Source organism: Mastacembelus armatus, unplaced genomic scaffold (assembly GCF_900324485.2).
Source record: "Mastacembelus armatus unplaced genomic scaffold, fMasArm1.2, whole genome shotgun sequence".
NCBI lineage: Eukaryota > Metazoa > Chordata > Actinopteri > Synbranchiformes > Mastacembelidae > Mastacembelus > Mastacembelus armatus.
Genome location: NW_022872940.1, coordinates 684,102 through 711,288, shown reverse-complemented (window position 1 = coordinate 711,288; position 27,187 = coordinate 684,102). Strand labels below are relative to the sequence as shown.

Sequence of the window (27,187 nt, the reverse complement as noted above, 5' to 3'; positions counted from 1 at the left end):
TGAAGGAGCAGAGAAGCAGCTACAGTGAACAACTCACCTCACTGAGCTGCAGGACTGAAGGGTAGAGGAAATCCTTCATCTCCACTGCCATCAGGTTCTGCAACACCTTAGCCAATGGTAGATGACTAACCAGCATGAACTGGACTATTACTAACTACATTTACTACTTAAATTATTGAGACTAATGAACATAACCTTTGTAATACATCTGTCCAATCATACAACACATGTTTTATGCATTTAGAGGAGAATAAAAACAGGAGCCCTCCATCAAATCATGAAGTTTATTTTTCTGCACTTTTAATACAAACAAAAGCATAAGCCTATAGTTATGCATGACAGCCCCCCCATCATTTTACAAAAAACAAAATAAGTGACCAACATCTCAGAATTCTGTGGTATCAACAGGCCTCAGCTGCATATTTAAGTTTGGACAATGTTTCCTGCTCCGTTTGTTGGATTCTTAAAACATGCCACAGAATTTTAGCAGCAGCAGCTCACATCCAAACGCTGAGGTCAGGCACTCACAGAACCACAAAGTTTTACTACAAACTACTGGACTGTAGTGCAGGAGCTGTAAACCAAGCCCTGTGGAGCGAGCCAATGATGTCCCCTAGTGGGAAAGATTAAGAAATTCAGTATGCAAACCAAGCCTTTCAGCTTCAATCTGCCACTCCAATAAATTAGCTTGGTAAAGTTGCTCTCATGTCAACATCCATTAGTCAATATTTACACCAGTGCATCAGCCAGTTCAACATTTTCAACTCAACAGAAAAAAGAAATCAGAAAGCCTCAAATTCACTATTCTGTAATTGATTTTTCTGATTCTGAGCAAGCATGCTTGAGGACAAGTAAACAGATTTTCAAACAAAAGTAGAAACATGCGTGAGTGGAGAATTTCAAGATTGCTGCAGGTCTATTCTTTAGAGGTAGAAAACCAAACCATGTATTGTTACCTGTTATCTACTACAGCTGCATTTTTAATATATAGGGTAGCACGATGGGTTAGTGGTTAGCACTACTGCCTCACAATAAGAAGGTTCCTGGTTCTAAACCCATCAGGGGCCTTTCTGTGTGGAGTTTGCATGTTCTCCCTGTGCTTGTGTGGGTTTTCTCCAGGTCCCTGGGACCCTGGTTAAAGGAATAAGGGGGTATAGATGATGGATAGATTTTTAATAAATATATTTATAAATATATTTTTATAAATATTTTGAGGCTACAGCTTTATCTATTCACAGAGAGTTACTGTGCCTCTGCACTGAAACTGGATCCACAGTTGGACTAATTTGTAGTAATTAGCTTTTTGCCATCTTGCCTAATTCTGAGTGGTTATAGGTCACATGAATTAATTTCATCAATTAGTTTCTTCCAAGAACAAGCATTGTCAGTGCAACAAGTGACTTAAGTTTTGAACAAGAAATTCTGGGTGGCAGACAAGCTGATTGCATTACAATGGTATTACTTTACTCCATTAATCCACTTTTCACATTAATGCTTAATTTTTAATTGAATGACACTTCTAGTTTTCATATTCCTTTCAGTTTCAGTCTTGTTCTTGCGAAAAATGTATCAACAAATATTTTTCTGTGACAAAATTAACGCTGGTGCTAGTGTTGAAGGGCAAGTTATTGCCTACCCTGTTAATTCCTGTCCTCTACTTATTTCACGTCCACAGACCTCAGGGTTCAGAGCAGGATGGCACACGTGTGATACCTACAAAGTGGATTTACAAGGCCATTGGAATTAATTGCTAGTGTGCTATTAAAACTGACTGTGGGAACAATAAATTTCAGAGTTCACAAGTTGTGATGAAGCAAGTGCACAAGTTAGTTTTTATGTTCTTAAGACAGGTATTTTTCATGGCCTAATATACTTTAGAATACTTTAAACTTCCCATCACAGCTTCCAAAAGTCCAAGTTAATGTCTTTAAATTGATTAATCTGTTCATCCAACAGCAGAACTCAGTAATTGCAGTGTGTTTTAACACTAAATCACGAATGGATTATCAGTCACTGATGTTTTTCTGTCAGTCAAGTAACTGTTGACCAGTACTTTCTGTCAATCCTAAACATTAAACAAAAAATTACTTCAACAATTTCTAAAAAATGTGACAAAAGGATGACAGATTTCACATGATTTAGACCACTTGGACACTGAAATTATTGTTACTCATAAATCTAAATGTACAGGTTCAGCTAGACCCCAATACTGACACTTCGCAAATCTGAAACAGTCACTATGTGCCACAAACAATTACAAAAGCTAAACATGAATGCTACTGTCCATGTTGTTTCTTTCAATTATGTGTTACAAAACTTCATTATAATTTTACCTCCGAATTTAAAACAAGCTCTAATTACAGTTTTGTCACTTCATCGCTCTGCAGGATTGTGTACTTACAAAAACGTATGGCTGTGTCAAATATCAAATTTTATGTTGCACTGCCATAAGATTAAGGTTAATCTCTCAGTGACTGTAGAAAGGGTGGACTTCCGCGTTTGAAGCCATGTAGGAAGTAGCCGCTGGCTCCAACAAACCCTGGCCCCCAAAGGCTTCCATTCAAAAATCAGCGCTAACTACTAAGCTAAGTCACTAAGTCACTGTTGTTGCCACAGTAATCACTGTGGCTTTGTCTGAACATGCTCTTAATATTCGTATGTTTTTTTAATGCGATATTTGCTCCGTAACACAAGATATTATGGTAAATAACTGACCAATCAGATGCCTCCTTTACTCCATGTTGCCTCGCTCCACCCCCAGTGGGGATGATTGACAGATTTGATTGACAGACTCGCTTAACACACTATGACTTTTGACTATCGGCCCCTCCGTGGCATGAATGATTTGCCGCTGCATGGACATTTAAGAACAGTGTATTTAAGTCGCTGACGCAAAGGACCCTGGGTACAGGAGAACTAGCTGATTACCTGTTCTATTGTTCTACTGTGGGTTCTGGTTTAACTGTTCATTGTGTGCCCGGGAGTTAATATTGGGGTTTGGGAGCGTGTGTGTGTTATGTGTTTTGGAGAGATGGGTTAGTTGGGTCAACTAATCAGGCAGAAAAAACTTTAGGCTGCTAAGAGCTTTATGGGCCGATCAGACAAATATTGTATGATGGGGGCAAGAGTGAAGAGAACATGATATTGTATTAATGGGGCAAGAGTGAAGAGAACATGAACAGAACAGAAAATGTCGACAAGTCGAGTGTCGGCATTGATGATGAAAACACCCAAACAGAAACCCTCTGAAAAGACGAGAGCATTGCTGAGAGCCAGGGTGTGAGGACTTCAGTAATGTGGACAGATTTCAGGTATTTAAAAATCAGACAAGAAACAAAGTAGCATGCACTGCAAAACATAAACGTACATTTGACAATATGTGCACGTTCTAATAAAGGCAAGACTTTCCAGTCCCAGATCCAAGCAAGTGTTGGTGGTCCTTTAAGACGAGTGACACTTGCTGCACAACAACAGACTTAAGTTTCTTTATTTGGAAATGACCAAAGAATTTTGTTTCTGTTCTCCTGCAAACTGTGAACTCTTTAATATTTTAGTTGTAGTTTCAGGATTTACGAACTAAGGGTTTCTTTATTTGGAGCAGAGCAAATTTAATGTGTTCTTTTGTTAATACATTTAAATAATTTGCCATGTTCGATTCTTAGAGGAAATATTTAAATTGAATATCTTTACTAATCAGGAGCAAAAAAAAAAAGAACCTTTAAGTTTGACTGAAATAGTGCTTTGGTTTATACTGATATGAAAAAAAAAGATTTATTTCCATATCACTCACACCCTACAAAAACGTTTACAAAAATTCTCAATTATGCTGCAGTTTCACAAAGGATAACACAGAGCCCTCACAAACTTTCTGAGAACAAGCATCAGTAGTGATACCCAACTGTGGGATCATTTTTTGAGATCTGTGCAGTGAAATGAGCCAAAAGCAGAACAGACAAGTAGGATGGAGCAGCTGTAATAGAGTGAACACACCACAAAATCCAAAATGTGCAGAAAGGACCTAAAACACACACACACGCAGACACACACACACACACACACACAAAAAAACCCCCAAAAAAGCGAAACAAAAACCGCATCTGTCGTCACTAGCATGGCTCTATTACATACCAGAGAAGGACACACAATTGACCGCCACTTAATGGAAAAATATGCAGTCAACTATTTAACTTTTAAGAGTCAAGTGAAAATGTTTCTTCTTGAAAAATGACCATTAACCAATTATTAAAAAATGTTGCATATTATTTTTCAGTTGATCAACTAACCCACAAATGGTTGGAGCCCTACACCAGGGTGAGAAGTAGTAAAAACATTGATACATATCAGCAGTTACCTTACAAAGGCGTTAAACATAAATCTTTAAAGAAAGCCAAGAACCTTCAGAAATGATTCTTCACTTCTCTCCCTCAGGTGAAAGCTTCAGAAGACAAGTAATCGTTTAACTAAAGGGGACATGTTACATATGTTTGTATTCAACAGTTTTTAAGCTGAAAGTAAAGAGCCAGCCATCACTGTGCTTGGCACTGGTTAAAGTTTCTCAGGAGAAAAGGCAGATCATAGCCCTCCTCCTCTTACGCTGACAGGTGGGTGAGGTCTTGTCGCTGGTGTGTCAGGCCCTGTCACTCGTCTGAGCCGACTGAGCGTTTCTGCCTCTTTTTGGGAGGAGATCTTCTTGGAGATGCCTTGTCTGGAGGAGAAAACTGAGTGAGACTGGCACAAACACCTTTAAACATTAAGAGATGAAGCTAGTTCCTTGTGTCATTCAGACACCATTAGTTACTTTCTTAGAGTGAAGTTAAATATATGAAATGTCCGACTAATAATATGTTGCTTTGTTATGTAGAAAAATATCATTTTTAGTCAGATTATAGTGACCTTTCTCCAGAGTCTACAGTGGCCTTGCAGTTTTCATTGCAGGGGAAGATATTTGTCCAATAAATACCCACAAAATGAACAAACAAACAAAAATCAGTCTTTATATGGGACAGAGCATGCTGTCTTTCAACTATACTGGCATGTCCTCCTCCTCTATTGGGTTGTCTGAATGCTGACACTCACTCCAAACGTCGTTTCAGCTGCAAACTATTATTGGCAGCATTAAGTCAGCAGTATAGCGCTTTCTTGTGGGTGGCTCACAACTCATTTCAAACATCCAGCCATGGAGGAGCTAAAAGTCAGAAGCAGTGGCTGCCAGAGTGAAGAGGCTGTGTTGTTTTGCACAATGAGAGTGGGGCAAAGAAAGAGCAAACACCAGGTTTAACACCAGTTTGTATTTCTGACATGGAGAGTGTTAAAAGCAGCTAAAAGACTCACAGATTCTAATGTTTCTTTTGGCAGCATTAGCGACTTGACATGGTCATGATTTTATTTTTGTTTTGAATTAATCTTATTTTAATTTGAGAGTAATTCCAGTTAGGCTTGTGACATTTTGTGTCAATTTAGCAGTAATCAGAGCGTTGTACTGGACTCATATTTATTCTGGCTCTCTTTGTGTCTCAGCCAAAGACTTAGATGTTCCAGATCTAGATGTTTTTGTTCCTCCTTCTGGATGTGTTAGCATCTAAAGCTAACATGTCTGTTTGAGTGGCATTAGTGGCTTAGCATGGTCATGGCTGTACCTTTGTTTTGAATTAATATGATTTTAACTTGGGAGTACCTGTAGCTTTGTGTGACAGTGATTTGTGTCACATTAGAAATAACCAGATTGTATGATGAAGTTCGTTAGTTTAGCTCAGTTTGTGTATCATGACCACACAAGGGCTTTGTTGAAAGAAAGGTTTGTCAGACATAACACAGTCTGGTTAGTATAATAGTCTGAGCTCTGCATCCCCTGATCAAAGCAGACCTGACAAATATGTCCTTTACAGATTTTAGTCATACATATAAAGTACATATCATGTACATCATGAATCTCCAAACTATCAACTTCATCACCTTAGCCTCACTAGAGCCAGGTATCTCATTATGAAGGCCAGATGAATTCAATAGCTACTTTCTGGTGGTGTTGGGCTTGATGAAGGTGTAAACAGACGTTTTCCACAGCAGACACTTGACTTGTCAGGTAAAACTAATTTCTTTATTGATGGCACAGTTCTATTATGTTTCCCACAAGTCAACATGCACAATGCCAGGGCCTTAACTGAAAATCTACCAGTATTTTAAAGCTGTTTTTTCTAATCATTTAAGGTAGAGATGCTCTGATTGCTTTTTCTCAAACTAAAGCTGAAAAATAATTCTTGTTTAGACAGAACCTATCAAACATGCATGAAAAACTTCATTTTTATTAGCATGGATAAATATGTGATGTTATTCAGTGGGATGGGATGGAACTTGTTTGCATTTTGCCTTTTTCTTGAAACACTACATCAGAGCATCTCTACAGAATACACACTTACAGTTCATCACTGATCTGAAAATAAACACTAACATCAGCACTACATTTATACTTTAGGAGAGTAAAGAGTCCAGAAAGTTATTTCAGACACACACCCACAAAACATCAAGCAGGCCTACCTCTGCGACTCTGCACTGAGGACGCAAAAAAGTGTGACAGCGAGGGAAAGCAGAGAGAGAAAAATAAGAGAGTGAGTGACTTCATGCACAGTGAAGGTTAAAATTCATTCAGAAACAGATGAAGCAGGAAAAGAATCCTATTGAACAGGGTGCCAAGGGTGTCAGACATTAAATATACAAAACACTAGGAATTCAGATTCCTCACAAGCAACAGTTTCTTATGTATAGTTGGGTGATGTGAAAATTTTTGAAAGAGCGTGATGAAAAATGTCTGAAAATCTTTTGGTATGCTGCACAAACAGGGTGCGAGTAGACTTTCTAGTTCAGTCCTTGAATCCTGACTTAGATTTTTTTTTTCCCTGCAGATCTGAGTTTACATGTCACAGCGGTGTAGTTTGAAGACTAGGTGTGAAATAAGGTGCACACAACACTTGTATAACAGCTGCAAAAAATGTGTGAGAGTGCAGGACGTGAAGAATACATACTGATCTGGTTGAGCGTCTCCTGAGGGATCCAACTCAGATCGACATCATTGTGGCTTGAAGTTCCCATTTCCACCTTTGGAGCTGGACGCCGCCTCTGTGCATAATTACATGCGCACACACACACACAATAAGAAGCTGGACTGTAAATTCAGTCTCCCCTGTTTGCTTTTGATGCACATTCAACCCTTGCTCCATGTTGTTAAGTCAGAACAAAGTACATTTCAACAGCATTACATCTATTTCTGTAACGGTCCGTCATTTTTACTGTGGTTTGAACTTCATTTCAGTCATGTCTTTGTAGCTTGAAAATATAAAGAAACTTCATAGATACCAGCTTTCAGCAGTATAAACTTAGAAATACTCAAATGTATGTGGCAATTATTACACTTCACAAAGAAATTTCTGCTGTACCTTTCTGGACTCCAACAGCTGATGAAGGCCTACGACGACCAGTAGCCCAAGACCTGAGAGGAATACGTACATGAAGATCCTGTAAAAAGTAAAGGAGATGAGAGAGAGGGGGAGAGAGAGAGGAGCAGGGAAAAAACAAAGATAAAAAAAACATGAAAATTATGTGGTGTGAAGTAAAAGAAACTCAAGTGAACCACAAGAGGAAAAAAAAAAGAACAAAACAAAAAAAAAAACAGCATATAACCAAATGACATTAAAATGTGAGTTAGTTCCCCTTTCATCCTGTTTCTCAGGTTATCTGTGCATTTTTCTCTTAGTCTTTTAGTTTTTTGTAGCATTTCTGTAGCATTTCTGTTTACTGTTTGACCCTTTGTAGCATTTGTATTTATATCTGTTTGCACTGGAGTACCCCCCCTGTACCTAAACAAATTCCTTGTGTGTGTGTGTGTGTGTGTGCACACTCACTTGGCAATAAAGCTCATTCTGATTCTGACTGAAAAGTGAGTGATGCAAACACTTACGTCTCTCCATCCAGCCCATCTTCCTTCTCAGTGATGGTGACTGTCTGGTTGAACACAGCATCCTGGAAAATGTTTCCCTGCAGATGCAGAAGAGTAGAAGAGAAAGAAAGAGAGAGAGAGAAAAAAAAATCAAGTCAAAAGACCAACACATGAGTAAATACAATAGTGTGACATTCAAAAATGTATTTGAATCACACACAATCAGCAAGATTAGGTATGATTCTAACCAGACATTTGATGTCAGCTTTAAGTACATAGGTCTGTATAAAATTAATGCTACAGCAAGCAGAGATAACTTGTCATTGGCAGACATTTATTTTACGTTTATTTTTCACTATGATGGAGACACAAAACTAGTGACACCACTTCTAACAGCCTAATATGCCCCTTCTTACACTGCTGTCCTTGTAGTTAAGGTTGATGACCAGTCCAAATGGCCGCCCTCCCATGGGCTCTGCAGGGATGAATGAGTACTCAAAGGTGGCCTGTTTGCTCGGTGAAACCACAGTACTGAGTTGGAGGGCAGTGAAGTTCTGGATGAAGAACTGGTAATCCTGAAAAAGGCATAGAAAGTCAAGTCCAACAGAGCTGCGAAAACTGCTTTGGTGCATGGAGTTGCAGTCAAACTTTTAGTCATCATTGTACTTGTGCCAGTCAAACCTCAGGAAAGTTTTTGTACCTGCGGGTAGCGGAACGAGGCATCCAGCGACTCCACAATGAAGTTCTCTGATCCCTTGTTGGTGAAGCCAAGCAGAAACTTGACAATGTTGTTGGCTGGGAAATCTGGAGAATAAATAAGAACATGGATCAGAGTTTTCAATACATATCTGTCCAAGAGAAAACTGTGTCTTTTACTGCTGTATAAAATGTACTAAATCACACTGGGAGACCAGGGTAAACATGAAGGGCAGAAAAAAGACAGTTACCTTCTCCTTTTACAAACAGGATGGTAGTGTCAGCATTAGGAGAGGCCTTCACTTCTCCAACCAGTGCTTCTTCTTCTTCTTCTTCTTTTTCTTCCATCTATACAAAAGACACACATCTAGTTTTCCAGAGTATCCACACAAGTCTAAACTGATTGTTGTAAAACTTAATTTTCCCAGAGTGCAATTCATTATTTTCAATATTGTATACTGAATTTTATGAGGACCAAGAAGTGCTTTGTTACTCTTCTGTGTGTCACTGATAAACACCCTATACTTAAAGTGATGGTTGGCTTTATGGTTGCTTTAAAAGTTTAGGATGATCCCATTTTGTTCTACACATACTTTTTCAGTTTCTATTTGTATTCAAGTAGGTCATGTTGAGTGATTAACCTTAAATGGTACAACACAAAGTGGAAAACTGCCCAAGCAGAAAAAAATAAAACAAAAAAACATTTCACAGGTCTCCCCAGCAGAAGTAACCAAAGCCTTGAAAATGGATGCAAACAGTTCAAACAAACTGTATAAAGGCAATTCTGGAAAGGACTGTTACTAGACCCTGTGAAGCATTATTTGTAGAACCCGACTGATAAATCGGCACGCTGAAATAATCAGCTGACATTTGCTATTTGCAGATAAATTAGTTTCAGCATTTATATCGGCTGATAAATGACAAAAAGAAACAGAAGATGAATCCTTCAATGTCTGTCAAGTATTGATCAAGTACTGTTCAATATCAGTAAAACCTTAATTTAACCCTCTGGGGTCTGAGGGGGTTTTGGGGCCCTGAACAATTTCTGACATGTCCTGACATTTGTGCTTTTTTCAGTGTCTTTTAAACATATTAATGTCTAAAGTCTGATAACACTGTAATCAGCACAAAATTGGCTACAATAATATGTGAGCAGCAAGTTTATACATTATTGTGTTTTTGAGAAAAAAGTGTTTATGCATGGTTAGTGAAAAACTACAATTTTTTACTCACTGAAATAAGACCATAAAACACAAACAGTAAACAATACAATGATTTGAATTTTCTAAGACACTTTTTGTTTAGAAAAAACATATGCAAGAGGGTGTGTCTGAGGATGAATAGTCATGTGATTTACCTGAGAACACAAAAGACGCACTGAACGACCAGCTTTTAAAAAAAGCACAACGTTTTGTTGTTATTATGATGGTATACAACTAAAACTAGACCCTTTACAGATTTGAATGCTATATTGGTCTTATCTGTACGATCAAAACTAACAGAGTAATTTGAGTTAGTTTTATCATTACCAGGAGAAAATGCCACAAAACGCGCTGGCCCAGTTTGAACATATTGTAGCCCAGTTTGTGCTGATTACAGTGTTATCAGACTTTAGACATGAATATGTTTAAAAGCAACTGAAAAAAGCACAAATGTCAGGACATGTCAAAATTTGTCCAGGGCCAGAAAACATCATTAGACCACAGAAGGTTAATAGGTATACTGTTACTGTTCAAACTTCTTAGCAATACAGTATCATTATCGCTGATAATAACAAATAACTAGACACACACTTAGTGATACTCTGCACCAGAAACTCACAGCACAACAAAAGCAAAGGACGGACACAGTGCCCCTAAACACCAAACAAAACAACACTGATGAGTTCATTTTTCTTATGTTCAGGCGGTCTTCTCCAATGTGTTATATTGGGCATGTTCATATCATGATGACTGCATGAAAATATGATTTGTCAGTCAGCACCATCTATCCCAACAATATTTGGTTTCAGCTAGAGAAACAATGACAGTGTGTTAAGACTACTGAATGACTCCAACATTTAAATTATATCTGTTGAAAAAGATTCTGTGATTTTTTTTCTCCAAATATCAATTTGTTTTAGGCTTTAACTTTAGTTTACACAGATAATTTAATCTACACATTTCATTAACAAGTTGAACTGACCACAAACCCTTGCCAGACCTTGTAAACCCCAAAGTGTAGCAAGGGTGAACTGGGATTGTCTGTCTGAAGCCTCTGTCTATGAGGTCTTTAACACCCACCTCCAGTAGAAATACTCGTGCATCCTGAAGGAGGTTGGGGGACATGGGATCTGAATGGTCTAAAAATCCTCCATTGCAAAGCTACTAAAAGCTGTGGTCATGAGGTCACTGGTGCTTATTATGGCTGCAATCTGAGAACCCACTGGGGGAGTTGGGGGTCTTATTCATATCTTTGGCAGAGGATCTCTGAGGTAGTTGAGAAGCTCCTTAGTGACAAGACACTGGATGAGGATTCACCCTGACATGCTGAAAGCCCTGGACATTGTGGGCTGACACACCTCAATTTCACATAGAGGATGGGGACAGTGCTAGTGAACTGGCAGATTGGCATGTTGGTTCCTCTATTAAAAAAAGGGGGGACTGAAGGGCGTGTGACATCGGGGTATCATTTTAAGAGTCTGCTTCTCTGCGTTTACAGATAATGTGGTCCTGTAGACTTCATCAGACTAAACTTCAGCATGCTTAGGGTATTTTGCAGCTGAATGTGAAGCAGCTAGAAAAATAATCACCTCCAGAGATGAGACCATAGTTCTTTGCCAGAAAGCAGTGAATTGTCTCTTTTAGGTTGGGAGGTGCTGCCTCAAGTGAAGGAGTTCTGGTTCTTGTTCACGAGTGAGGGCAAAATAGAGTATGGACACTGGACAGCCTGATTGATGCAGCATTAGCACTAATACTTCTATTGCATTAGACAGCTGTGGGGAAGAGTGAGCTTAAGCGAAAAAAGCAATGCTTTACATTTCTAAGTCAATCTATGCTTCAACTCACCTAATGTGACAAGTAGAGCCTGAAAGAATGAGATCCTGAATAGAAGTGGCTAAAATAAAACTGCGAAATTCAGATATCCAGGGGGAAGCAAGGAGTACAGCCACTACCCCTTCACATAAAACAGAGCCAAGTGAGGTAGTTTAAGCATCTGGGGGTTTTCCAGGCACATCTAACTGGTAGGAGGCCCTATGTTAGAGCCAGATTACACTTGTTCAAGTCTGTTCTGCATTGTGCAAAAGTAAGAAATTATTCCAGACCAGAAATTATCTGGCCTGGAAATAGTTTAGTTTCCCCAGTATGAACGGGAAAACATTAGTGGGAAGAAGGACATCTGAACTGCACTACTGAACTTGCTGCTACCAAACTTCAACTGAGGACTTCGACTTGATATTACATAACGGCACTGTAATTTACTGTTCTGGGGTAATAAAAGTATCAATAAATGCTGTGAAAAACTTAAGATGGTGTGGAATGTTTGCCAATATTATTAACCTTGATGTAACTGAACAGTCACTCACCAATTCTGCATTGTCATCGTCTTCTACTTCTGCCTCATCATCCTCATCTGTTATGTCATCCACAACATCTTCATCCACAGCTTCAGCCTCCTCATCCTCTGTCAGATCCTGGGCTCTTACCACCGAACCTGATGGGTGGGAAAACATCATGGTAAACGGACACTGATCGGACAAAAAACTTAACTTTAAATTAAATATGATGCTAATAGAAACAATGCAGTGAAAAATATTTTCCATCTCCCCATCCCTTTTTTGCACAAAACATTTGTCTTAAACTCTGGTTTCTCACCCTCAGCCTCCCTCTATTTTGCTCTGTGTGTGGGTAAAGCATGGATAGCCTCAACAGTTTTGACAGACTGGTGAAACGTAAAAGAAGCTCATGCTCTGCTGAAATAAGTGCACATATAAATTATATTAATTTCATAACACACCTTTGTGCTTTTCTTTTTTTTTTTTAATGTGCAGGAGGTTATACTGGTGGGACACCCAGTCCTGCCAAATGAATGGTAGGGAAACACTAGTGCATCTTACTTTTGCACAATGCAGAAAAGACCTGAACACAGCCTTGAACAAATCACACATCTGCAATGGTGCACTGAAATGTAAGGGATGCCAAAAAAAAAAAAAAAAAAAAAAAAAAAAAAAAAAAAAAAAAAGACTTTCATCAGCTTCAGAGATAATGGTAGAAACATAATTGCTGCATTCAGATCATAAGAAATTGACCCCAGATCTGCTAATACAAAATAGGGTGAAATGAAAGGAGTACGGTCTTGCTAAAGTAAGACTTTATAGAATGTTACATTTCAAACATCTCTAATGCCCCTTTTCAATTATAGAGTTTCAGCACTACTCGTAACATGTTGACATTACATTTTAGCATTGGCTCGGCTCACGTAGTCACGTAGTGGAAAAGCCCCACAAGTATCATCACCTAATAAGCGGATGATCGATAATGTCTTATTTTAAATACTTAATTTTTTCATTTTGGGAAAACAACTGAACTCCATATCTAAAGGTGTAGTGAGTAACAAAGATATTCTTGCAATAGATCATCTCCCTCTCCTCTATAAGTGTGAATAGCTTATTATTGGTTTAATAGTTCATTGTCCCAAGACAGTAAATGTGTTTCACAACACAGTGAAACAACAAAACAATTGGAGAACACACATAGTCCAAAAAACAGATAATACCAAGGGGTAATTTCTCAAAAAAAACATTGCTTTTAGGTATTATAAATGTGGTAGCACATGTACATTGTACCCCCGTGAAGTTGAGTTCGCGGCCTCAGTTGTTTGCGGATTTTTCCTTAGAACCTAGCTAATAATTGTTCGCTGAAACCTCTGGAATTACGTGGAAACCGCAAATATCCTCTTTTTTTCGTGGCAATATACAATTATTCATGTGTTTTAACCCCAAATTATTAAGAAGATGTTATGTGGTGGGTGGGGTGAGGTCTTTTTAATTCCTGGACACACCAGGCTCAGGCACAATGGAAAACACACTGACAAGCACTATAGCAGCCATCAAGACACTCGGCGTACAAATAAAACTCTCTCCTTCTCTAACTCAGACAAGGACAAACATTAATCCTGTAGCGAGGAACAAAGGAAATCAGCATGTATTTATACACTAAAAAGACTAATTAATAGAACGCAGGTGACACTAATTCAAATAATGGAACGTAAAGCTACCTATGAAGAACACAGGTGACCAGGAAACTCAGAAACCAAAATAAAAGTCAAAAACCAGAAACATAATTCTCCCATCACAGCAGAACAATATAATTTAGGTCACTAATTTATTTACTAATAACGTATTAAGCTAAATTTGAAATGACAAAGTGTTTTTTGGAGCAGATTTAGGGTTTAAACTATAAAAATAGCCATTTAACAACAGTGGGGGGTGATCCAAGATAAATATAAAATGGGCTGGAATGGTCTCCTGCAATTGAGTGGATAAAGATGTCTGCTGTCCAAGATCTCTTGCTGCCCTTTGCTGACCATATATAAACACTGCAAAGTCCCACCATGACTCTGTCGTTGATTGTTTCAGCCTTACTGAACTGAAATACTCACTTCCACCAGTTCTCTCTGGAATCATCTCATCAAGTCCTGTGTTCCTGGCACATAAAATGACAGAAAACCTGAGATAATGCTTCAGCTGCTACCTGACCCCCACAGAAGTTCTTTGAATAGCTGTTGTTACTTCATGACCCAAGAGATTCTGAACAATTTTCCATTAAGAACAGAGATGATTAAATTCCAGGAACCTTTCTATGAAGCAGGAAAATTTATCATCGGTGCACTAACATCAACAGCACGAGTGGTGAATGATTTGGATGAAGACGATACATGCATGAATCAATAAACCAATATGAAGAGATGCCCTCCTCCTCCAAGAGACTGACTCGGGTTCCTCAGAATCCTCCAAGTCACTGACTGCACCTAAACACAACCCTATGGAATGCTTTAACACAAGGGGCAGCATTGGAGGGGGGCGGGCAGGAGTACTTGCCAGGGGAGTGTCACCCAAGTGTGCACATTAGGTCTGTGTGAAGTACTGATAGTCCCTTTCACGTTTCCAGCATGCAGAAATAAACTATGAACATAATTGGCACAAAGCTACCATATTTTGGGTACGGAGCACAAGTTTCTATTAGCAAAAACAGCCTTGTTGAACGAAAAAAATTCTAATTAAACTATTAATAGTCTAAATTAGCCTATGAAGAACGTAAGGTAGCCATAACAAGCAGAAGTGCATTACAAAAGTCATTCATCCATGTCAAATTACATTAATCAACTGCACCAACATCGGGGTGGGGAGATGAAACAGCGTGTCCACCTCATCTCTGGGTTTGCCTAAATGCCGACACTCACTCCAAACTTTGTTTCAGCTGCAGACTATTACCTGCAGCTTTAAGTCTGCAGTATAGCTCTATCTTTTGGGTGGCATTTTCACTTGTGTTAAACTAGGAGTTATCGTTTAGTGTGAACAAACATTTTCACCTTTTCTGTGCCAAGAGTGCCATCTAATGCTAGTGACGACTTGACAAAATTACTGTGAATACACACATATAAGACACTTCGCTGTATAAATTGCTGGACAAGCCAGAGGAATAAAAAATGCGCAACTTCTTCTTTTCTTTTCGGCTGCTCCCTTCAGGGGTCGCCACAGTGAATCATCTGCCTCCATTTAACCCTATCCTCTGTATCCTCCTCACCCACACCAACTATCCTCATGTCCTCCTTCACTACATCCAAGAACCTCCTCTTTGGTCTTCCTCTAGGCCTCCTTCCTGGCAGCTCTAACCTCAGCATCCTTTTACCAATGTATTCACTGTCAATCCTCTGAACATGTCCAAACCATCTCAATCTTGCTTCCCTGGATTTTTCTCCAAAACATCTAACATGAGCTGTCCCTCTGATGGACTCATTCCTGATCCTATCCATCCTCGTCACTCCCAGAGAGAACCTCAACATCTTCAGCTCTGCTACCTCCAGCTCTGCCTCCTGTCTTTTTCTCAGTGCCACTGTCTCTAAACCAGACAACATTGCTGGTCTCACCACTGTCTTGTCCACCTTTCCTTTCATTCTTGCTGACACTCTTTTGTCACACATCACACCTGACACTTTCCTCCACCCGTTCCAACCTGTTTGCACACGTCTCTTCGCTTCTTTTCCACACTCTCCGTTGCTCTGGACTGTTGACCCTAGGTCCTTAAAATCCACCACCTTCTTCACCTCTACTCCCTGCAACCTCACCGTTCTACTTGAGTCCCTCTCATTTACACACATGTACTCTGTTTTACTGCAGCTAACCTTCATTCCTTGCCTTTCCAGAGCAAACCTCCACCTCTCTAGATTTTCCTCCACCTGCTCCCTGCTCTCACTACAGGTGACAATGTCACCTGCAAACATCATGGTCCACAGAGATTCCTGTCTAACCTCATCTGTCAGCCTGTCCATCACCACAGCAAACAAGAAGGGGCTCAAAGCCGATCCTTGGTGCAGTCCCACCTCCACCTTGAACTCCTCTGTCATCCCTACAGCACACCTCACCACCGTCTTACAGCTCTCATACATGTCCTGCACCACTCGAACATACTTCTCTGCCACTCCAGACTTCCTTATACAAAACCACAGCTCCTCTCTCTGCACCCTGTCAGACGCTTTTTCAAATCTACAATTATGGTAACTATTTTTTCTATTGTGCAACACCAACAAGGAGCCAGACACAGACTCCAAAAATCTATTGCCCAAAACAAGAATACAATTGCGAGAATATCGCTGTTTTTTTAACTGCCTGGATAGCTACACAGGGCATCCTGGACTTCTGTCACATTTAAATCTTGTTTAAAATTTGGGTCAGAATTTTGTCTAACACATTGTCAAATTCCATTTAATCAGGTAAATTTAGCTGCACCAAATGCAATGTAATACAAGATCCCTGCAATTAAACCCTACTAACTTCATGAAGGTGGAAGAGAGGTATTTATGTCCACTGATGAGATGAAACTACATATTAGAAAAAAGAAAATAAACACAATCACAAAAAAGTTAATAGAACTCCTTTTCACAATGGCAGTCATCCCTTTATTATTCCTTAATGTATTAGATCATTATGGGCAATGCTGCAAATGAAAGAAATCGACTTTTCCGTCATTGTACAACACTTAATTACAATACAATTATTTGTTAGGCATATAACCTTCTCCCTTATAACAGAATGACATCCACATCTCGTTATTTTATAGCCTGGCCAGCCAGATTTACTCTTTTTCTATTCTATACAAAGAATTTGTCGAATCTCATGGGTTGAAATCGAATTCCAGGGGGCGGGCTAATGAACGCAGAATAAACCAATCAGAGAAACGAACAATATGACGCGATAAGATTGACAGTGAGACCAGTAAAGGTAAATACGTTGAGTGAATTTAAAATTTACTACGTAATAATTGTTAATTTTGCTAAGAATAAGAATGTACATAGTTAAAGTTGCACTGTCAATTCAGTTCTAAAAATTGCTGAAGCATTGTACATTATTATATACAGCGTCACATTTTGCTGTATGATTTGGTTCAATGTTTTTATCAATTTGAAAAGTGCTAGTTCACGTTTGCAGCAATACTCCTTATTATACAAGACACTATAACACAATATGAATATTTATTGGTATTTAAAAAAACCAACCTGATCCCCTCCCAACTCAACAACTACTTTCAATGCATGTGCCCCCTTCCTTAAACCAAGATCATAAATCATATCAGCCATAAATTCTCGATCAACCACACAAACAGTGTCGCCGTCTGCAGATTGACTAGTTATTCTTAACTTACCTGTTCACCATGTCATAAACTTGCTTAATCCAAATGATTCAGCTGCTGTGATTTAACTCATTATGTGTCCAGGAAGCTGACAGAGTCAGTTAGCTTCCCGGCTAACACCGAACAGGCAGTAAGGACACGTCAGTCTAAGACAACGGATAACCTGCACGCATGTAGGTCACATACCCGATATGCGATTAACTTTAAACGGTCAGGGAAAAGACACTATAAGTCAACCATTCAGAAAGCCATGGATTCATGGTGTTCCTCGTTTTATTGTGCATGTTAGCCCATGTAAAATGGAGAAAGGCCTTGTTCTTATTGTCACTAGCCGCTACTTAGCTGAAAAGCTAACAGTAACGTGGTAAAGCTGCCACCGCTAGCTAATGAAACATTATCCTTTATTTAGTAACCGTGGGAGGCTGCATCACGAGCTTACCCTTGAGAAGAATAGCCGCTGGAAACGCTAAGAGCACCAGCAGCAGTAGCTTGGGCAGAAACTTAATCATTTCGAAGTCGAAATCAGATTGTTCTCATTCAACGTTGGTCAGACACTCAAGCTGCCAGCGGCGCTGTGCTTGTTGCTGTAACGCATGCGCAATCACCCCGGGGGGGGTGGGTGTTATGGCGATGTCCGTTGCCTTTCGAATATGGTTCACCGAGGGCTACCCTCGGCGGTGGTTAGATTATTGTTGGCGGCGTGGAGAAACGTATCTACGGCTAGAAAGACTTTGGTTAACCACTACAAAAGACGACCAATATTTGATTACGAGAAAGTCGGGTTTTACGTTTAGGTAAAAGGGAAATAAAAATCGGTTGGTAAACAGATTTCAACAAAACACCGGAAATGTAGGTTGATCGAAAAACAGAATCAATTATTGTATTCATTTTATGACTGCTGTTCAGATGATTAAGATTCAACAAAAACAAAAAGTATCACTGCTTTACTCTAAGAAAAATTCACCTTTATTTAAACAAGGCTAATCAGTCAGTCTAACCCAGAGCGTTAGCTGTTTTTTTTTTTTGTTGTTTTTGTTGTTTTTTTGTTTTTCTCTCCTGCTCTGGTCTAACCCAAATCTGAAACGTACGAAAGAGGCTCCTGTAACGAATTTCAAAATAATGCACTGGAGCCAGCTAATGGAGAGGTGTTTTATTTTACAACTACGGTGATGAGAATCCATCCATCATCTATACCCGCTTATTCCTTAACCAGGGTCACAGGGACCAGCTGGAACCTATCCCAGCTCTCTCTGGGTGAAAGGCAGGGGTCCACCCTGGACAGGTCCCCAGTCCATCACAGGGCCACATAGAGACAGACAACCTCACACACTCACACTCACTCCTATGGGCAATTTAGAGTCACCAATCAACCTGACATACATGTTTTTGGACTGTGGGAGGAAACCAGAGTACCTGGAGAAAACCCACACAAGCACAGGGAGAACATGCAGACTCCACACAGAAAGGCCGGGTTGCAAAGAGGAGAATTCAAACGATTGAAATTATTTGTCACGCTTTGAAACGTTCAAGTGTCAGCATTTATGTATATGAACATAATTTAACAGGTCGTCTTTAATATTTATTTGCTTACAAGTTAAAAACATGATTTATTTATAAATTATATGTGTAATTTAAAATAGCTATTAAATGCCCTTAGTTAACAAGTAAATCGCATAGGAAACTTGACTGATTCATGAGTTGATTACTGAGGCTTTAGAAAATGATTTTTAAAAATATAGATATATAGATATCAATAAAATACGTCTTTAAGTACATCCTAAGTACATAGTATAATATACAATTATAAAATAATGCCATATAAACAGCTAACAAACAAGTCAGTAGTGTATGAGTACTGTAACAATCTATTACGTAAAGTAATATGTGTGTAGGCTATATATAGTAATGTATGCAATATTAATAGATTTTCATGTAAAGAGCTTTCACTGTATGCACACACACACACACACACACACACACACTAATTAATGAATTTTATTGTGATGCAGTAACAAAGAGGAGATTGGTGTGATTTGTTTTGTTTTCTAGTAGACTTCTGATTAACTCTATCTGTCAGCATTGTTCTGAATTAAAAGACTCCCATCTGTTGGCAAGACTTTTTTATTTTTCTCACATCTAACACAGCAGTTATTACATGGCAAAAACATAGCTGAGATCGAATGATATATCATTTGAAATAATAAGTAAAGAAATTTAGAAACATGGTTAATATATGAATACTGAGAAATATAGTAATATGTGACTAGTATTTATGAAATGAAACATCAAAAGTGCTCTCCAGCTACAACAACAAATCATGGCTTAGTCTTTTTGGTAAATGACCGAGTTCCAAAGCCACAGCAAGACAAAAACACGACTTAGTGGATACATACAAGAGATAGATTAAAATATATCTTTCAAGAACATAAGAACCCATGTATCAAAATATTCTGCAACGTACAGAAGACCTGACCTATTCAAACAATCTGCTCAGATTTCAGTCCACATCAAATGTTATGGCGTATGGAGGTGACACTAAAATTATACCAACATGACACGTGACATGAAAAATGTTAATTATGGTTAAAATAGTAAATCATTTGATACCGAAAGACACAGTGTGTTAAAGTCTTTGACAGAGTTTAATGCTGCTGTTTAAAACTGAAGCTGTGCCTTTCTTTCTGCAGAATAAATCAGAAATCAAAAACTTAACTACACTCACCTCAACACAAAATAAAAATCCAGATAAATAAATGACTCAACTTGAGAGATCTTTAAATGTTGCTCCTATTAATCTGTTGCTGAATTGAATTCCTCCAATAATGCTTCCCTTCCTTTGGAAACATACAGTAGCTCCCCAAGGAAGGTCAGCTTCTGTCATCTTGACCTCATCTCAGCTATTCAAAACTCATCTTAAAGACAGAATTTTTACCATTTACCTTTAACCTTTTTCCCTCCACCAGTATTAAAGAAAAAGTCTGTTGATATTCTTTAGTTTTCATCTTGTCAGAAAATCACAAAAATAAGAGCTTTCCATAGTATCTGTAGTCAGTTTCAGTTATTACTATTATTTTCTAACAAACTGACAAAGTGATAGTTGGTGGGAATTTCAATATGGTTCCAGATGAATGGCAATATAGAATTCCTACTAAATTCATTCCCTTCTCCTTTACCAAACCATCTACTATCCCAATTTACTCAAACACTTGATTTGGTTGATATTTTGCAGAAAAATAATCCAGAAATTAAACAGTTCACCTGGAGTGATGGCACAAGATGACTGGACTTCTTGTTAATACCAAGTAACCTAAGTGATACGTCCACAAACTGCAATATCTATCCTTCACCACACATTGACCCATGTTCCATCACTCTGTCTGTGTCTCCCTGCCTAAATCTGCCACAAAAAAAAAAACAACCTTTTACTGGAAATTAAAAGTGGAAACAATTTGATATAATTTCCAAAATAAATAATCTAACAAATCAAGCTCTCCTAAATGATGAAAACGTCTTCAATTTGGAAAAAAAAGTAGACAGTGAAAAATGGCAATAGACTAGCTTTACAGAAATAACTCCTTAAGCGAAAATTAGAACATAATCAACAATCATATATCTACATTTTATAAAAAAAATATACAACTCTGATTATTTTATACATAAAGGTTCCTTTCTTAGACTTGGTGAAAGGATGGAGTCCACTCATAGATGAAACCTTTAAAGTTCTCATGGAATCTGAAATCTCTGCAGCCGAAATTGAAACTGCCTCGAAGCAAATGCCTGACGGTAAGTCACGTGGTATAGAAGGCCTCACAACAGAATTCTATGAACCTTTTTTGAATGACATGGAAGACCTGATCTATGAGGCTTTCAAAGAATGCACTGTCAATTCAGAATTATCCCCTACAATGAAAAAAGGTATTATCACACTCATACCAAATCCCAGCAAAGATAGATTGTCTTTAGATAACTGGAGAACAATTACCCTCCTCTGTGTATGTTTATAGCAACAGACTTAAAAAGGGCCTTAATAAAATAATAGATGGAACACAGTCTGCATAACCACACTCAATTGGTATTAGATCTGCTGGATTACAAATCTAATATTACCTTTGATAGCTTCATTTTATTTCTGGATTTCTTCAAAGCCTTTGACAGCCTGCAGCACATATCTTGTTTACAGCCTTGGAATTGTTTGGAAAAAAACTTCTGTAACTTTATAAGAACGCTACATAGTGACATAAATGGTAGTGTCTCTGTCAGCCACGGTTTTTCCAAAAGGTTCTCCGTTATGTGCAGGATTAGACAGGGTTGCCCAATCATTTATCCTAGAGTCAGAACTGCTGGAAAAAATTCTCCAGATTTACAGGGAATTAAAATTTTGGGAAAGGAATTTCTAATTAGTCAGTTTGCTGATGACACAGCATTATTTTTAAAATAATGACATGATTCAGTTAGCAACTGACAAAATTAATCATTTTTCCAAAACTTTAGAGCTCACTCTAAATTTAAGGAAATGTGAACTTTCAGCTGTCCAATATTATAGCTAGCATCCCAGTTTACTCATAACTTTTTAAATTCAGATAGCAAAACAAAACTCATTACTTTTGGAAATCATAATTAGTTAAATACAATATTGGAGTGTCAAAAGCCATGGAATTTGAATGTCATTGCTGTTCTTAGAATTAAATGGTTGAAGAAATGTATTCTGCAGTGCACTTCTTATGGTACCATTTTCCTAATGCCTTGTTTAACAATGTTGGAGGAATCAATTTTTTGCTTTAATGTGACTATGAAGTATCTAAGATCCTGATTAAGATGTCCAGATTTCATGAAGAAGCCTTACAAGCCATCTGTTTACCCATAATTTCTCTCTGCATTGTTCCTTAGTCTTCAGCACTATGGAACAACAGAGTCATCACCATCAACTGTTGGGGTCATGAGGTCAAAAGTACAATTGTTGTCATTGTGTAACATGATTTGAAGACAATACCATGTTTGTGTTAGCAGGTGTCTATCTTACCAGATAAACCACAACCTTTTGACCTGTGTAAATGATGAGCTAAAACTTCTAACTGCACCCACGCATCATGTGCCTTGTTTGTTCCTCACTATAAAAATAAAGGACTGCTCAGTGAAAGGAGGCGAAGGCGAAGGAGAGTCAAGGTCGCATGGGGGAGAGAAGAAAGTCTCTTCTCTCCATCTGCAACTGAGGCCTTTTTTCACTTGCAGAGTATATACTCGGTACAAAGTTGTCGTGTGTTTCATTGCCTTCAGGGAAAAGAACCATGTCAGTGTAGCGTAAACCTGACATCAACCACTAATCAATTTTTTTTAAGATCGATTGGTTTAAGGGTCCTACGATGGACTGGTGACCTGTCCATAATTAGTTATTTCATAATGTCCTATTTATTTCTTTAATTTTGAACACTCTTATGTTCCATAAATAACCTTGATTACACATTTCACACAGCAAATGACATCAGAGCAGCCAATCTTGTACTGACAGGGAAGATTTCTGGCACTAATTGTAAATTATTTATTCTACTGTTTTGCCAATATTTCTTCCTATTTTACACCAAATAATCATTTTTATAGATTGTCATGGTTTCTACTTCTTAATGTTAAATGCTAATGTGAAAATGTGAGACTTTAATCTATCCCTGCTGGAAAGTGGAACCAGTTAATAGCCTGGTCCCTGATTGGTTTACTTCTCTGTGAATCCATCTTTTGATGTTCTTCAAAACAGACCTATCATTTGCTATGTGAAATTCCCAGTAAAGATCATTTTTGTTCTGTTTTTTGTCATTGTTTTTGGACCACAATGGAGCTCCATGTGTTACGATTTCAGTAATTCTTTTGCTCTAACTCTTCATGCATTGCAAGATGTGTGACAAGGCTGGATGTTAGTGAGTATGGAACTACTGTATGTGAGGTTTGCGACCTTCACTGGTGTCTCGGCCATTCTGTGATGACAGCACAGTGCTTGAAGAACTAAGGTGGCACCAGCAGGAGAGAGGAGGCAGAACACATCTTCCTCTGATTCCAACCTGTCATGTCTTTCCTCAAACCTGTACCTCTAGTTTGGGATGCCATTTCTTTTTATGTTAGACCATACATTTGTTTGTTTGTTGTTTTCTCATCCTGAAGAGCTTTCGACTTGTGAAGCTATGTAATGGCAAATAAGCTGTGCTGTTTGAGACCTGAGGAAGTTGAGGTTTTTTGTTTCATGTTGTGTCCTGGCCAGTACTAGATGGCCCATAAAATTTATGGCACACAGACACTACAGGCAATGCTAGTTAGCATGATATGTTCACCGTTGGTTTGGTATCTGCTGACAAGAAGGAAAGCAAAGAATATCGCCAGGCTTGTACTTTACTTCAGCTAGTCTGATAATCAAACTGAAGTGCCAAACCTTTTTCATGTAGTCAATAATTAATCATCATCATTAAATCTGAGTCATGTCCTGTGAAATCATTAAGAAACTCCACCTCTCCATCATCTCATTATGTTAAAGGATCCATGCCTACAATTGTCCTAATTTATTTGCATCCTATATAGTAAAAAACGTTGTGTTTATAAGCTCTCATAACTTTTTAATACATCCCTTTTCAGGCATCCTCTCTAGTTGCTAAATGGCATAATTTATCAAAAACATGCTAGATTTATCCCCCCACATGCTTTTTCTTACCTTTTTCCCCTTTTAATAACACAATCTCCACCCTCACCCCTTTTACTAACTGACATCAGCAGTCTGTGATGTTGAGTGTAATACAGCAGATATATTTTTATTAATAGCTACAACTGTATTTTTTCTTGTTAAATACACTTTAACTGAGAGAGTCTTGACTACTGCTTCTCTAGGTTGCAGGTGCCTATGTTTCTATAAATGCCTTTCGGTGACACAGAGAGGAAAAGCATAAGTCTGATAATGGATGGATGTTTTTGATCAAAGGTTTGCTATATATGATTGTTGAATATTGGTTTTAAATTAAGCCCTCGCTTTTTGATGTTCAGACTGGGTATTTACTATTAAAGTTTTCAATTTGAGAAGTAAGTCTTATGGAACAACAACTGGTCAGTTTTCCACTGAAATAGTAATAATAAAAAAACCAAGATACAGAACATCACTGACTGCTGATTTCGACAGACAGGGTTGTTTATGGTTTGTTTTTCCCCTGCTGGACTTCTCGCTCTCCCACTTTTCCTCCCTACTCTAGCTGCAATATTCCACATAGTTTGCTGGCAACATGCCAGACTTGCCGGTTCTCTGCACGGTGCCATACATCCATCCTTCGTCAATGTGCTGTGCGTTGATGATGACATCGCCGTCCATGAAGGAAACCTCGTCATGGTCCTGAGCTGCGTAGTCATACAGTGCCCGGTAAACACGCTGCAAGCAACATGACAAGACATTTAGAGGTTATTTTATACCAGTGCGTCCCAACCTATTGTGTCTCTGTGATGACTTTAATTTGACTGAGCATTTTCTGTTTCCAGGCTAAGAGTCAGCTGATTTCTCCCTGTTTAAACAGATCTATAATCTAATCCTCTTAGCTCTTCAGAGTTTCACTCTTCAGATTCAGTCTTTGACCTGACGTCTGTTGCAGTTTTTTGTTTTTTTTGTTTTAAGTCATTCTTTACATATTAAGTTCCAACTTAAAGGACTCTGATCAACAGTTATTTTTAAATGTGATGTATAAATGCAATGACTTTACATGTAACTGTGGTTCCTATTTGTATTATAGGCCACATGTTGGACCACGAAGTATGGTGTTGTACCAAGAAAGAATCACTTAAATCTCTTTCATTTTGTAGCATGATATATGACTTATGATGATGTCCAAACATGTGACAAGGAAAAGGAAAAAACATCATAAAGTGTCTGGGCCACCATGTGTTTCATTGATCCTTCAAGTGTCTGAGCCCTACTGGAGGATGAATATATTATTCCCTCATTTGGTGTTTTCATGATGGCAGTAGAGAGCGTTGCCTAACATGTTAGTACAACATCTCCCACCGGTGTTCAACAGTACATGATCATTTCATCATCATTTTCATCAAACCATTCTGTGACCTCTCCTGCAGTGTCGATTGAGGATGGATGGCGCACAGGGCCCCTAGACCAGAGAACTGTGAAGGGACTATCAAATGACTACAAACCAACTACAAAAAGCCACAAAATGAGAAAAAGTAGATGCAGAACAGCCAGAAAGAGACAGAAATGAATAAGGAGAGACTTTGGATAGATTGCAGAAATAATAATAATAATGACAACTACAAATATATGTAGAACAAAAAGAAGAGAAACAAAATACCTACAACATTATGAAAACACTTTAAAACACAAAAAACAACTGTGCTCCCGGAGGTATAGGCCCTTTACATGTCTCTGTCCAGGGGCCTATTATCTCATAGTCCATCTGGCCTTGTGACCCTGTGGATGGGGGCACTGTCATCCTGGAAGAGCCCTCCCATCAGGATAGAAATGTCTGATAATAGGATAAAGTTTAGAACAGAACAGAACAGATTGTATTGAACTACAGTGGCCCCTCCTTCTAAGGGTAAACTCACTGGTTGCTTCTCTTTGGTTTGACCTGCAGCAGTTTCTCCTGGTACTTTGCAGCACCGTGGAGAAGCTGCTGCAGTTCTTCTGTAGATTCAGGCTGTCCCAGTGTTTCTGTCTCTTCATTTGATCCTAGACTGAGTCCACACTGTCCAGATTAGGGCTCTAAGGGTCAGACCATCTGCTATAGGACTCCTGGTTCTTCTTGCCTCTGAAAATAGTTCTTGATGAACTGTAATGGGTACTTTATGGGATTGTTGTCCTGCACAGTGGGATGCGCTATGAAACTGGGCTCAATCAGACACCTGATGGTGTTGTGTGATAAGAATCTAAAACATCTAAACTGTCTAAGACTTTTGCACAGTACTGTACTGAGTTTTAAAATACTGGCCAAGTGATTGCGAGAAAAACTTGTTTTGTGCAAATACTGAACTGAAGCTAACCAAAATATTTCCAGGGATTTTTATCACTTGGAAACTGAATCAACCTTCAGTGGTGAAGGTTTTTTTTTGCTGAGAAAGTTAAGGAAAAAAGATAAAAACAAGTTAGCATGCATGTAATGTTTACTGTGCTAGTGTGTAACAGACAAACTCTGTAATCAATCACAACACAGGGAACAAAACCATCAGTTGTCATTACTGTACAGTCACTTGATAGTCCCTAAACATCAAGTGGCTAGAACAATGTAAATGCACCAGTTAGTAACTAATGAATAAAATACTAGTGGTACCATATGAATTTATGCCAAGAAGGCAACAATAATTTTTTTGAGCAGGAATGTACCATGGTGGCTGGGTGTGGTGGGGAGGTGACGGATCTGACAGAGGACATGCTGGTTTGGTGCATGTAGCCATGGTAGTGTGGCTGCTGCTGCATCTGGATGCCCTGATGATATGCTCCAGGGAGGACAGGAGCTGCACCAGACACAGAGAGAAAGACAGAGAGAATGAGTCACTTTGAAAAGCTCTGTCCTGCATCTGCTTGTTACTGTAGTGTGAATTAAATAAAAACACACAGTGCCCTTTATGCACAAACCTGCAAGGGAACAGTGAATTAGTTTATTTAAGATGGAAAACAAAATGTGAAAAAACTTTGAATCTGGTGAGTAAGTGT

General features: G+C 38.6%; 2 protein-coding genes and 1 pseudogene across 3 annotated transcripts in view; all 3 read right to left on the bottom strand.

Moving 5' to 3' along the window:
* The window catches only part of LOC113143885 (zinc finger protein 208-like), a 905,597-nt pseudogene that overhangs the window by 394,444 nt on the left and 483,966 nt on the right, over positions 1–27,187 (bottom strand).
* On the bottom strand, positions 271–18,096 carry ssr1 (signal sequence receptor, alpha). 2 transcript variants are annotated; one of them, XM_026329536.1, is made up of 10 exons: positions 17,951–18,096; positions 12,189–12,316; positions 8,875–8,971; positions 8,628–8,731; positions 8,344–8,502; positions 7,949–8,025; positions 7,428–7,506; positions 7,017–7,110; positions 6,532–6,546; positions 271–4,705 (listed from the first exon to the last, which is right to left on the bottom strand). In XM_026329536.1, the coding sequence occupies exons 1-10, from the start codon at positions 18,018–18,020 to the stop codon at positions 4,638–4,640; spliced, it is 891 nt and encodes a 296-aa protein (XP_026185321.1). In that variant the 5' UTR covers positions 18,021–18,096; the 3' UTR covers positions 271–4,637. The 2 variants fall into 2 exon arrangements, with proteins under 2 accessions (XP_026185321.1, XP_026185322.1); XM_026329537.1 differs by lacking the exon at positions 6,532–6,546.
* Positions 23,305–27,187, bottom strand: part of nebl (nebulette) — a 142,744-nt gene continuing 138,861 nt past the window's right edge. The window contains exons 6-7 of the mRNA XM_026329538.1: positions 26,858–26,988; positions 23,305–24,901 (exon numbers count right to left, since the gene is read on the bottom strand). Of these exons, the coding sequence (XP_026185323.1) occupies positions 24,725–24,901; positions 26,858–26,988 (308 nt within the window). The 3' untranslated portion in view covers positions 23,305–24,724. The remainder of the gene's footprint in view (positions 24,902–26,857; positions 26,989–27,187) is intronic.

What these genes read in the sequence shown, in the direction of transcription:
- ssr1 (XM_026329536.1), bottom strand. Translation starts at nt 18,020, where the DNA reads ATGATTAAGTTTCTGCCCAAGCTACTGCTGCTGGTGCTCTTAGCGTTT. An exon ending in ACGATGACAATGCAGAATTG is followed by an intron (nt 8,972 to 12,188) that starts GTGAGTGACTGT and finishes TCTTTTGTATAG; the next exon opens with ATGGAAGAAAAAGAAGAAGA. An exon ending in TTAACTACAAGGACAGCAGT is followed by an intron (nt 8,026 to 8,343) that starts GTAAGAAGGGGC and finishes CTGCATCTGCAG; the next exon opens with GGAAACATTTTCCAGGATGC.